General features: G+C 42.9%; 1 protein-coding gene across 1 annotated transcript in view; it reads right to left on the bottom strand.

Moving 5' to 3' along the window:
• Positions 1-13301, bottom strand: part of LOC111953345 (low-density lipoprotein receptor-related protein 1B-like) — a 232446-nt gene that overhangs the window by 160061 nt on the left and 59084 nt on the right. The window contains 1 exon segment of the mRNA XM_070435534.1: positions 3316-3453. Coding sequence (XP_070291635.1) covers positions 3316-3453 — 138 coding nt within the window.

Raw genomic sequence — 13301 nt, 5'->3', positions numbered from 1 at the left:
GTGTCTGGGTGTGAAGTGACTATGCATAGATAATAAACAGCGAGTAGCAGCAGTGTACAAAAGGGATGGGGGGGTCAATGTAAATTGCCCCGTTGGCGATTTTATTAATTGTTCAGCAGTCTTATGGCTTGGGGTTAGAGGCTGTTGAGGAGCCTTTTGYTCCTAGACTTGGCACTCCYGTACCGCTTGCCGTGRGGTAGCAGAGAAAACAGTCTATAACTTGTGTGACTGGAGTCTCTGACAATTTTCTGGGCTTTTGACCACTGCACCACCCAGTTTACTATTAGGCAACTAATTCATCCTCTGTTTGAATCAAGTAGTTGATGGGATAATTTTGTTGGCTAGTTTTCATACTAACGATAGTGAAACTTTATTCACAACTTATTATTSCTGTCATGAGACATTTATTTCGTAATCTGTATTTGTCACACATTGCGGAGTAGGATGCCATGTTAATGTGTGTACTTTCACTGTATTGCTATTTGGAATGCTTTCCAAGTCTTCACAAATAGTGGTGTGTCATCAACTGTGAAACAAACTCCGATGATGGGGCCTGACCTGTCCAGCTAAGTCACACACTTTCTGGTGGAGGTGATGGAGGACTCCACAATGGGACAGCTGACCATTCTAGGCAGGGTACTCCTGGAGACTGACGTTGCACCCTGGTGGGAGGATACATTTCACATTTAAGTCATTTAGCAGACGCTCTTATCCAGAGCGACTTACAAATTGGAAAGTTCATACATATTCATCCTGGTCCCCCCCGTGGGGAACTTGCTTCGGCAATGGGTGTGTGTGCGCGTGTGTGTGCGCATACATGTGCACGCAAGCAATGGGACTTGCTTCCATTCATCCTGGTCCCCCCGTGGGGAATGAACCCCCCCCGTGGGGAATGAACCCACAACCCTGGCGTTGCAAGCGCCATGCTCTACCAACTGAGCCACACGGGATACCTTCTATGAGGAGAGCACCAAGTCTCTAACGACCATGGACAAGAAGTTCATGCAGGCCAGGCAGATGGTGACCATCTTGTTGAGAGTCTCTGCCATGTCCTGACAAGCCTTTGGGTGGTAACCATTACATGGACTCAATGCTGTTATTTGTTAAGGTCTAATCACCTCTCTCCACATATTTCTCTGCTTCCTCTGATTGTTTTCTACAATGCAGATTATCCACAGGGGGAACATTGTCATGGAAACATTTGAGATGGTGATACTCGTGACTAGTGACTTGCWGGCGCTGAGGCCCAGCATGATGACTCCACAGGAGGCTGCTGAGAGGAAGACGGCTCATAATAATGGCTGAAATGGAGTAAATGGAATGGTATCAAACACATGGAAACCATGTTCGATACCATTCCACATTTCGTTCCAGCCATTACTATGAGCCCGTCCTCCCCAATTAAGGTGTCGATGATCGGGCTGTTGATTGAGGCCTGAGGAATGTTGTCCCACTCCTCTTCAAGGGCTYTGTGAAGTTGCTGGATATTGGCGGGAACTGGAACACGCTGTCATACACATTGATCCAAAGCATCCCAAACATGTCTGGTGAGTATGCAGGCCATGGAAGAACTGGGACATTTTCAGGTTTCCAGGAATTGTATACAGATCCTTGCGACATTGGGCTGGGCATTACCATGCTAAAACATGAGGTGATGGCGGCGGGWGAATGGCYTGTCAATGGGCCTCAGGATCTCGTCACGGGATCTCTGTGCATTCAAATTGCCATAGCTGACATGCAATTGTGTTCGTTGTCCGTAGACTTCCCATACCATAACCCCACCGCCACCATGGGACACTCTGTTCACAACGTTGACATCACATGACGCCATACACGGTGCAGTTGGAACCGGGATTCATCTGTGAAGTGCACACTTGCCCACCGAAGTCGGTTACGATGCCGAACTAGTCAGGTCAAGACCCTGGTAAGGACGACGAGCACGCAGATGAGCTTCCCTGAGACGGTTTCTGAAAGTTTGTGCAGAAGTTCTTTGGTTGTGCAAACCCACAGTTTCATCAGCTGTCCAGTCTCAGATGATCCCGCAGGTGAAGAAGACGGATGTGGAGGTCCTGGGCTGGCATGGTTACACATGGTCTGCGGTTGTCAGGCCAGTTGGACGTACTGCCAAATTCTCTGGAAACCGCTCTGGTGGATATTCCTGCAGTCGGCATGCRAATTGCATGCTCCCTCAAAATTTGAGACATCTGTGGCAATGTGTTGCGTGACAAAACTCCATATTTTAGAGTGGCCTTTTATTATCCCCAGCACAAGGTGCACCTGTGTAATGATCATGCTGTTTAATCAGCTTCTTGATATGCCCCACCTGTCAGGTGGATTATCTTGGAAAATGAGAAATGCTCACRAACAGGGATGTAAACAAATTAGAGAAATAACATTTAAGAGAAATAAGCTTTTTGTGTGTATGGATTATTTCTGGGATCTTTTATTTCAGCTCATGAAACATGGGACCGAGACCTTACATGTTGCATTTATAGTTTTGTTCAGTATAAATTGTCATGTTTGGATTTATTGTTACAGGGACACTGTGTTATGCTGACGGCAGATAGTTAAAAGAGGAGTGACACGGGTGTGCACTTATCATTTTAAATTAGTTGATTCGATTAGAATCTTGGTGTGTTTTCCTGCACATTGTTTTAACTAGCAAAGTGCAAAGAAATGTTAATTCAGGTTGGGCGTGAGTTTCTGCTTGAATTATTTTTTTTAAGTCAGTGAATTCGTTCATACTTTGAGAACTTGTTAGTAAGCTCCTTTGTGTATCAAACATAGTATTTTCTCTTAGAGATTATTTTGAACTGAAGATATATGTAACCACGTTAAAAGTCTTATTTAGCTGAGAGTCATCTACTTTGTAATGTATCATGTATTTCATGTACACTGGAATTGTTTGAGCGCTAATTATTTTGTGACTAATAAATCCTATTAGTTGAATTGAGTAAATGCATTCCTCGTTTTTTCAGAGTAATTAGTAGGTATATTGGTAAATATAACATACACTACACATATATACARTACACGTATATGCTTGGGTTCCACCTTGACATCCCTACTTGACACAATAAATGAATGCTAGAACATTGGTCGCCAGGATTAACTTTTCGTATCTAGTCTCTTAATAATTGCATATCGGTGCAAAATAGACACATGTTCATTATAGTCATACRGAGAGGTGATGTAAGGCTAGATCCTCCATAGATGTACAGTGCCTGTTGCATTTATTCACATAATAATGGAGTCAGATTGATGAATGTAGTTAATTGTTATATTCACCARAGTTTCGTTCAACTACACACTCACCTCGACAGTGTACTCCTTCGTCATATCCGTCCTCACAATCTCTCGCTCCATCGCAAAGTTTATTAAAGTGGATGCACCTTTTGGAGCCAATGCACTGCATGTGATTCGGCGGACATCTCACCAACTCAGCTTTTGTACCTAAAATGAGAAGAAAAAATGGATGGGTTCAAAATAACAGTCTTGATTTGGTCACCAACATGAAGACAATGTAGGCTTATGAGAAGCAGTAAAGTTAAGCTATCTTTCCCATGACAAAAAACCACAAAGGTGTATTGGTCTATACATGACTGTCTGTAACTAGACTATTGTGTTGGTGGTACACTTTTACCATCCCCACATGTTCAACCCAGCATTGCTCCAGTCTTGTCAAACATACACCGTGCATGTTTTCTTTAGAGTTGTTGCTTCATGGTTAACACCCAAGATTTCCCTCTATTGACTTTCCCTGTGGATCCATGCTCCACTTTTATCATCCCAGCAAGAGGAAAATATATCATCTGGAAAATGTGAAGAAAAAAATAGATACAGTACCAGTCAAACGTTTGGACATACCTACTCATTTTTCTTTATTTTTACTATTTTATACATTGTAGAATAATAGTGAAGACATCAAAGCGATGAAATATGACATATGTGTGTGTGTAATAGAGGTCGACCGATTCATCGGAATGGCCGATTAATTAGTGCGGATTTCAAGTTTTCAAAACAATCGGTAATCGGCATTTTTGGACACCGATTATGACTGATTACATTGCACTCCACGAGGAGACTGCGTGGCAGGCTGACTACCTGTTATGCGAGTGCAGCAAGGAGACGAGGTAAGGTGCTAGCTAGCATTAAACGTATCTTATAAAAAACAATCAATCTTAACATAATCACTAGTTAACTACACATGGTTGATGATATTACTAGTTTATCTAGCTTGTCCTGCGTTGCATATAATCAATGCGGTGCCTGTTAATTTATCATTGAATCACAGCCTACTTCGCCAGACGGGTGATTTAACAAGCGCATTCGCGAAAAAAGCACCAATGTGTACCTAACCATAAACATCAACGCCTTTCTTAAAATCAATACACAAGTATATATTTTTAAACCTGCACATTTAGTTAATATTGCCTGCTAACATGAATTTKTTTTAACTTGGGCAATTATGTCACTTCTCTTGGGTTCTGTGCAACAGAGTCAGGGTATATGCAGCAGTTTGGGCCACCTGGCTCGTTGTGAACTGTGTGAAGACCATTTCTTCCTAACAAAGACAGCCAACTTCGCCAAACGGGGGATGATTTAACAAAAGCGCATTTGCGAAAAAGGCACAATCAATGCCTTTCTTAAAATCTATACACAGAAGTATATATTTTTAAACCTGCATATTTAGTTAAAAGAAATTCATATTAGCAGGCAATATTAAACTAGTGAAATTGTGTCACTTCTCTTGCGTTCATTGCGCGCAGAGTCAGGGTATGTCACGTTCTGAGCATAGTTCTTTTGTGTTTTCTTTGTTTTAGTGTTGGTCAGGACGTGAGCTGAGTGGGCATTCTATGTTGTGTGTCTAGTTTTCCCGTTTCTGTGTTTGGCCTGATATGGTTCTCAATCAGAGGCAGGTATTAGTCATTGTCTCTGATTGGGAACCATATTTAGGTAGCCTGTTTTGTATTGGGTTTGGTGGGTGGGTGGTTGTCTTCAGTCTTTGTGTGTCTGCACCAGATAGAACTGTTTCGGTTTTCACGTTTGTTTGTTTTGTATTTTGGAAGTGTTCAGTTTATTGTCTTTTATTAAACATAATGAACACTAATCACGCTGCGCTTTGGTCCTCTACTTCTTCCACAGAAGAAAACCGTTACAGAACCACCCACCAAAAAAGGACCAAGCAGCGTGTTAAGTGGCAGCAGGAGCAGCGCGAGAAGGAGGAATGGACATGGGAGGACGAGTTGGACGGCAAAGGACCCTGGGCAGAGCCAGGGGAATATCGCCGCCCCAAAGCAGAGCTGGAGGCAGCAAAAGCAGAGAGGCGGCATTATGAGGAGCTAGCACAGCAGAGCGGCTGGAAGCCCGAGAGGCAGCCCCAAAAATTTKTTGGGRGGGGGCACACGGGGGGTGTTGCAGAGTCAGGAGTCAGACCTGAGCCAACTCCCCCTGCTTACCYTAAGGAGCCAAGGATGGAACCAGAGCCGGTCAGGGCGGTATTGGAGGTGAGCGAAGCAGAGACAGTAAAGGAGTTAATGGGGAGATTGGAGGAGAGAGTTATGAGGGAGGTGCTGGTTTGGTGCATGAGGCACGACATCTAGCCCTGCACGTCCTGTGCCAGCTCAGCGCACCAGCTCTCCTGTGGCAGCCCCACGTACTAGCTCTCCTGTGGCAGCCCCACGCACCATGCCGGTGCCATGTACCAGGCCTCCAGTTCCAGCACCCCGCACTCGCCTTGAGGTGCGTGTCCTCAGCCCAGTACCACCAGTGCCAACACCACGCACCAGGCTTCCTGTGCGTCTCCAGAACCCTGTACGCCCTGTTCCTGRTTCCCGCACTCCCCGCACCTGCTCCCCGCACTGCTCCCCGTGTCCCTCCCCCCAATAAATWTTTTGGGCTGCCTCTCGGGCTTCCAGCCGCTCTGCCGTGCTAGCTCCTCATAATGCTTCATTATTTATTTGAGACTAAATTGATTTTATTGATGTATTATATTAAGTTAAAATAAAATTGTTCATTGTTTATTCAGTATTGTTGTAATTGTCATTATTACAAATATATATATAAAAATTGGCCGATTAATCGGTATCGGCTTTATTTGGTCCTCCAATAATCGGTATCGAAAAATCATAATCGGTCGACCTCTAGTGTGTAGCCTTTATTTAACTAGGCAAGTCAATTAAGAACAAATTCATATTTACACACTGTASAGCCTACCGTGGAACAGTGTGTTAAAACTTCTTATGGCTGCAATCCCGTTAACGGGATCGATATGCCAACAGTCAGTGAAATTGCAGGGKGCCAAATTCAAACAACAGAAATCTCATAATTACAATTCCTCAAACATACAAGTATCTTATACCATTTTAAAGGTAATCTTGTTGTTAATCCCACCACAGTGACTGATTTCAAAAAGGCTTTACAGCGAAAGCACCACAAACGATTATGTTAGGTCACCGCCAAATCACAGAAAAACACAGCCATTTTTCCAGCCAAAGACTGGAGTCACAAAAAACAGAAATATAGATAAAATTAATCACTAACCATTGATGATCTTCATCAGATGACACTCATAGGACTTCATGTTACACAATACATGTATGTTTTGTTCGGTAAAGTTCATATTTATATAAAAAAATCTCAGTAACATTGCGGAGTATGTTCAGTAGTTCCAAAAACATCCGGTGATTTTGCAGAGATCCACATCAATTTCCAGAAATACTCATAATAAACGTTGATCAAAGATCAAGTGTTATACATGGAAGTTTAAATCCACTTCTCCTTAATGCACCCGCTGTGTCAGATTTCAAAAAGCTTTTCGGAAAAAGCAAACCATGCAATAATCTGAGGTCGGCGCTCAGAGCCCAATCAAGACAAAAATATATCCGCCATATTGTGCAGTCAACAGAAGTCAGAAATAACATGATAAATATTCACTTACCTTTGATGATCTTCATCAGAATGCACTCCGAGGAATCCCAGTTCTACAATAAATGTTTGATATGTTTCGGTAATGTCCATATTTTTGTCCAAATAGCTACTTTTGTTAGAGCGTTTGGTAAACAAATCCAAAGTCACGAAGCGCGTTCACTAAAAGCAGACGAAATATCAAAACGTTTTTTACAGTCAGTAAAAACATGTCAGACGATGTATTTGAATCAATCTTTAGGATGTTTTTAACATAAAATCTTCAATAATTTCCAACCGAAGAATTCCTTTGTCTTCAGAAATGCGATGGAACAGAGCTCGCTCTCACATGAATGCACATGGTCAGCGCATGTTCAGGTCATGCGTTGACCTTACTCAATCCCCTCTCATTGCCCCCACTTCACAGTAGAAGCATCAGCCAAGTTCTAAAAACTGTTGAATCTAGTGGAAGCCTTTAAGTCAAAATGACCCATATCCCACTGTGTATTCGACAGGCGATGAGTTGAAAAGATATTTCCCACTACCTGGTTGGATTTTTGTCTCAGGTTTTTGCCTGCCATATGAGTTCTGTTATACTCACAGACATCACTCAAACAGTTTTAAAACTTCAGAGTGTTTTCTATCCAAATCTTCTTATAATATGCATATATTAGCAACTGGGACTGAGAGCAGCAGTTTACTCTAACTCTGAGCACCTTTTCATCCAAGCTACTCAATAGCGCCCTCAGCCATAAGAAGTGAACTCCTTTCAAAACGACAGATTTTTACCTTGTCAGTTTGGGGATTTGATCTCATACTCTTATCTGGCCCAATGCTCTAACCACTAGGCTACCTGCCGCCTCTATGGAATCATGTCGAGTAGGTGAATGATGATCTCTGCATATTTGTTTCCCACCGTGAAGCATGGAGGAGGAGGTGTGATGATGTGGGGGTGCTTTGCTGGTGACACTGTCAGTGATTTATTTAGAATTCAAGGCACACTAACCAGCATGGCTACCACATCATTCTGCAGCGATATGCCATCCCATCTGGTTGCCCTTAGGACAATGACCCAAAACCACCTCCAGGCTGTGTTAAGGGCTATTTGGGACCAAGAAGGAAAGAGATGGAGTGCTGCATCAGATAACCTGTCCTCCTCAATCACCCGACCTCAACCCAATTGAGATGGTTTGGGATGAATTGGACCACAGAGTGAAGGAAAAGCAACCAACGAGTGCTCAGCATATGTGGAAACTCCTTCAAGACTGTTGGAAAAGCATTCCAGGTGAAGCTGGATGACAAAATGCCTAGAGTGTGCAAAGCTGTCATCAAGGCTAATGGTGGCTACTTTGAAGAATCTCAAATATAAAATATATTTTAATTCGATTACCACTTTTTTGGTTACTACATGATTCCATATGTGTTATTTCATAGTTTTGATGTCTTCACCATTATTCTACAATGTAGAAAATTTTAAAAATAAAGAAAAACTAGTAGGTGTGCAAACTTTGACTGGTACTGTATAAAGAGTTGAAGTCGGAAGTTTACATACACCTTAGCCAAATACATGGAAGCTGTCACATCTGCTCCTGCTACGCCCTCTGGTGTTCATCAGGTGTCTTCTTGACCTGCAGTTATTCCCCCTGTACACTCTCTCTCTCTCCCCCTCTCCCTCTCTGTGTGATTGTGTGGTTGGAGACAGGTGTGCTGGAGTCAGAGCAGATCCCTACCAGCTGCAACTTGTCCCATAATCAAGACCTCTACAAATACTCAGTCCTGCCACTTCCACTTGCCAGATCGTAATCTCTGCTCAGTCAGTTCATGATTCTAACCTTTTATGATTATTCAAGATCCTGTTACTCTGCCTGACACCGCTTATCCTCTCATTGCAGTTTAACTCTCTGGCTCCTGTCTCCCGTTCCACATCACATCACCCAACTACCTAGCTTTGGATTACTCACCACCACTACCTTGGATTCCCCTCAGGACCTGTTTACCTTGTTCTACTCAGCTAACTCCAACCTCCGTCTCCACATCTGTTTTTTCTGCAACTCATTCAAGCTTCCCCGACTCTGCACTCCATATTTCCCTGTGTAACAATAAATATTTTGGTTCATTAATCCCTGTTTCCTCATCTGAGTCTGCTATTGGGTTCCCCTGTGTCGCTCCGCTTAACAGTACGATCTGGCCAAGAGATGAACKCAGCAGACTCCACTGCTCTTCACCAAACTCTTGTTGGTCAAGGCACCCTTCTTGAGCAATATGACCAAGCCCTGAAACCCCTACTGGAGAACATCAAGGAGTTTTCAAGGAGCCTGTCTGACCTAGAGGCCCGAACCTCCGCCCGGAGTTCACAACCAGTCTCAAGTCCCTCTTCTCCGCCCCGGGAGCCTTTTGTTCCAACTCCTGAGCYCTATGATGGTAATCTTGGTGCTTGCAGAGCCTTTATTGTGCAATGGTAACTAGTATTTGAGCACCAGCCCTACACTTATACTAGTGAACGAGCCAAGATTAATTTTTTGATTGGCTGCCTTTTTGGAGTAGCGCTTTCCTSAGCCGCTGCGGTGTGGGAGAGACAGTCACCTATTTGCTTCTCCTACGGTAGATTCACAGATGAGATGAAGGTCTTCGACCACCCGGTCTGTGGAAAGGATGCCGCTAAACGACTTCTGTCCCTTCGTCAAGGCTCCCAGAGTGTGGCTGAAATGGCTTGTGAGCTCCGCACCCTCGCCGCAGATAGCGGCTGGAATGACGAGGCCCTTCATGGAGCATTCCGGAACGCACTCACTGAGACCCTCAAAGACGAGTTGGTGTCCAGAGAGGAGCCTGATGGACTTGACGAACTCATTTCTCTCACTATCCGCATTGTCTGGCTCCTGTCTCCCGTTCCAAATCARCCAACTATCTGGCTCGGGATTATTCACCCCCACTACCTTGGCTTCCCCTCAGGACCTGTTTACCCTGTTCTACCCTAGCTAAKTCCAACGTCAGTCTCCACATCTGTTTTGTCTGCAACTCAACCAAGCTTCCCCGGATCTGCACTCCATATCTCTCTGTGTAACAATAAATATTTTGGTTCATTCATCCCTATTTCTTCATCTGAGTCTGCTCTTGGGTTCCCCTGTTGCTCTGCCTAACAGAAGCTCAGTTCTTCACAATTCGTGACATTTAATCCTAGTAAAAATTCCCTGTCTTAGTTAGGATCACCACTCAGAATAATAGTAGAGAATGATTTATTTCAGCTTTTATTTCTTTCATCACATTCCCAGTGGGTCAGAATTTTACATACACTCAATAAGTATTTGGTAGCATTCCCTTTAAATTGTTTAACTTGGGTCAAACGTTTCAGGTAGCCTTCCACAAGCTTCCCACAATATGTTGGGTGAATTTTGGCCCATTCCTCATGACAGAGCTGGTGTAACTGAGTCAGATTTGTAAGCCTCCTTGCTCGCACACTCTTTTTCAGTTCTGCCTACAAATTTTCTATAGGATTGACGTCCGGCTTTGTGATGGCCAACTCCAATACTTGACTTTGTCCTTAGGCATTTTGCCAAACATTTGGAAGTATGCTTGGGGTGATTGATCCATTTGGAAGACCCCATTGGCACAAGCTTTACCTTCCTGACTGTCTTGAGGTTGCCTTCAATATATTCGCATAATTTTCTCTTTCCTCATGATAGCATCTATTTGGTGAAGTCTTCAGTCCGTCCAAACAGCAAAGGCACCCCGACAAATGATGCTGCCAATCCCCTGTGCTTCACAGGTTGGGATGGGTGTTCTTTGGCTTGCAAGCCTTCCCATTTTTTCCTCCAAACATTAAACGATGGTCCATTTGGCAAACAGTTTCTTATTTTTTGTTGCATCAGACCAAGAAGGAATTTTTTCCAAAAAAGTAACGATCTTTGTCCCAATGTGCAGTTGGCAAACCATAGTCTGGCTTTTTTTTGGCGGTTTTGGAGCAGTGGCTCTTACTTCTGAGTGCCCTTTCAGGTTTATGTGGTCGAATATGGACTTTTACTGTGGATATAGATACTTTTGTAACCTGTTTCCTCACACATCATCAGCAGGTCTGTTGCTGTTTGTTCCTGGAAATTAAATTTGCACTTTTTGCACCAAAGTACGTTCATCTCTAGGAGACAGAATGCGTCTCCTTCCTGAGCGGCATGACGGCTGCGTGGTTCCATYGTGTTTATACTTGCGTACTATTGTTTGTACAGATGAACGTGGTACCTTCAGGCGTTTGGAAATTGCTCCCAAGGATGAACCAGACTTGTGGAGGTCTACAATTTTTTTTCTGAGGTCTTGGCTGATTAATTTAGATTTTTCCATGTCAAGCAAAGAGCCACTGAGTGTGAAGGTTGGACTTGAAATACATCCACAGGTACACCTCCAATTGACTCAATTGTTGTCAATTAGCTTATCAGAAGCTTCTAAAGCCATGACATCATTTTCTGGAATTTTCCAKGCTGTTTAAAGGCACAGTCAACTTAGTGTATGTAAACTTCTGACCCACTGGAATTGTGATACATTGAATTATATGTGAAAAAATCTGTCTGTAAACAATTGTTGGAAAAATTACTTGTGTCATGCATGAAGTAGATTTCCTAACCGACTTGCCAAAACTATAGTTTGTTAACAAGAAATTTGTGGAGTGATTGAAAAACAAGTTTTAATGACTCCGACCTAAGTGTACTCCGACTTCAACTGTAAATATATATATCAGTACAAAGTATTTTTCATAAATACTTTTTTTTAAAGAAGTCTAGAATCAGTCTGTAATTAAGTTACACAGAACGGGTTCACTTATTATATCCCAACAGGGCTACACAACATCTGTTATGTTCACTAAAGCAATACTTATGAATTGGTTTTGAACCTAAACCAATGCCTCAGCGAACCATTATTTTCTTATTGCGATGCAAAAATGTATCTAAATTGTATCTAACCTAATAGTCTTTAGCAATTATATCACAGAGCAACATTACCACAGAGCTATTCCACTATTATATAAATGTGGCATTTTTTATGATTATACAAATAACAGACGGAACACACACGGATCCCCTATCAAATCAACCCCCCCCCCATGCTCTAACAGAGCCCCACCCCAAAACCAGACATGATGTACAATGAGGGTTCCATTTTTTTTACCCCGTTTTCATCGTATCCAATTGGTAGTTACATACTTGTCTCATCACCTGCAACTCCTGTACGGACTCAGGAGAGGCAAAAGTCAAGTGCCGTGCATCCACAACCCAAACCAAGCCGCACTGCTTCTTGACACAATGCCCACTTAACCCGGAAGCCACCAATGTGTCAGAGGAAACACCATGCACCTGGTGACCGTGTCAGCATGCACTGCACCCGGCACGCCGCAGGAGTCACTGGTGTGCGAATGGACAAGGACATCCCTGCCGGCCAAACCTTCCCCTAACCTGGCCGACGCTGGGCCAAATGTGCTCTGCCCCATGGGTCTCCCAGTCGCAGACAGCTGCGACAGAGCCTGGACTCGAACCCAGAATATCTAATGGCACAGCTAGCACTGTGATGCAGTGCCTTAGACCACTGTGCCACTCAGGAAGCCTGTTATGAGGGCTCTATTTTAACAAACCTACCAACAAACCTGTCAATCTAAGCGCTGAGCAGGTGTGTCAGAAATATGTTTGCTCTTTTCAAAAGCACAGTTATCGGCACAGTTGCTGGCAGTGGAGCGAAAGGGCTGGGTTTTGATGAATTAACAAGTTATGGGTGTGTTGAAGCTTGGCCCCTCACTGGCCAATCAGGACATGCTCCATGGCTAAATATGCTGTTGTTTCAAGTTGTGTATTTACGGTCTTTTATGTTTTGCTTTGGAATCAACTCCGATTCCAATGTTAGTCCATTATAATTTGTTAAACAGCTTACAGAAAAAAAACAAAATAAATGTAGGCTTATCCCATCTTTGCTAAATATTTAACCTGTTTGCAGTCCACATTGTTCTAATGTAATACCCTTGTTAGAACCAAGTATTGAGTTTATTCTTGTTAGAACCAAGTATTGAGTTTATTTGTTATAATTAAATGMCATTATATTTTAAAGGTGATTTAATTGCTCCTGAATTGTAATGTTGTTAATGCATTTCTTTTGAAGAAATATTTCGTTAATGTATAAGTGAATAGGTTGGTTTACATTTAAGTTTAAGTTTTTGACCAATAAGGTCGCTTGTTAAGCTGTGGCCAATGGGAGTTGACCTGGTTAACGGGAGGCCTGGGAAAAAAGAGAGGGAGAGAGAAGTTGAGAAAAGGATGGACATTACATTATTATGAACGTTGGTGAAGAAAAATTATAAAAGAAGACGATAAAAATAGAACAAAACCCATAACTACCTAGTTTTGAAGGGAAATATCGATTTTATT

Source organism: Salvelinus sp. IW2-2015, linkage group LG27 (assembly GCF_002910315.2).
Source record: "Salvelinus sp. IW2-2015 linkage group LG27, ASM291031v2, whole genome shotgun sequence".
In the NCBI taxonomy this organism is placed as follows: Eukaryota; Metazoa; Chordata; class Actinopteri; order Salmoniformes; family Salmonidae; genus Salvelinus; species Salvelinus sp. IW2-2015.
Note: the sequence above shows the minus strand (reverse complement) of the source record. Positions and strands in the feature narration are given on the sequence as shown.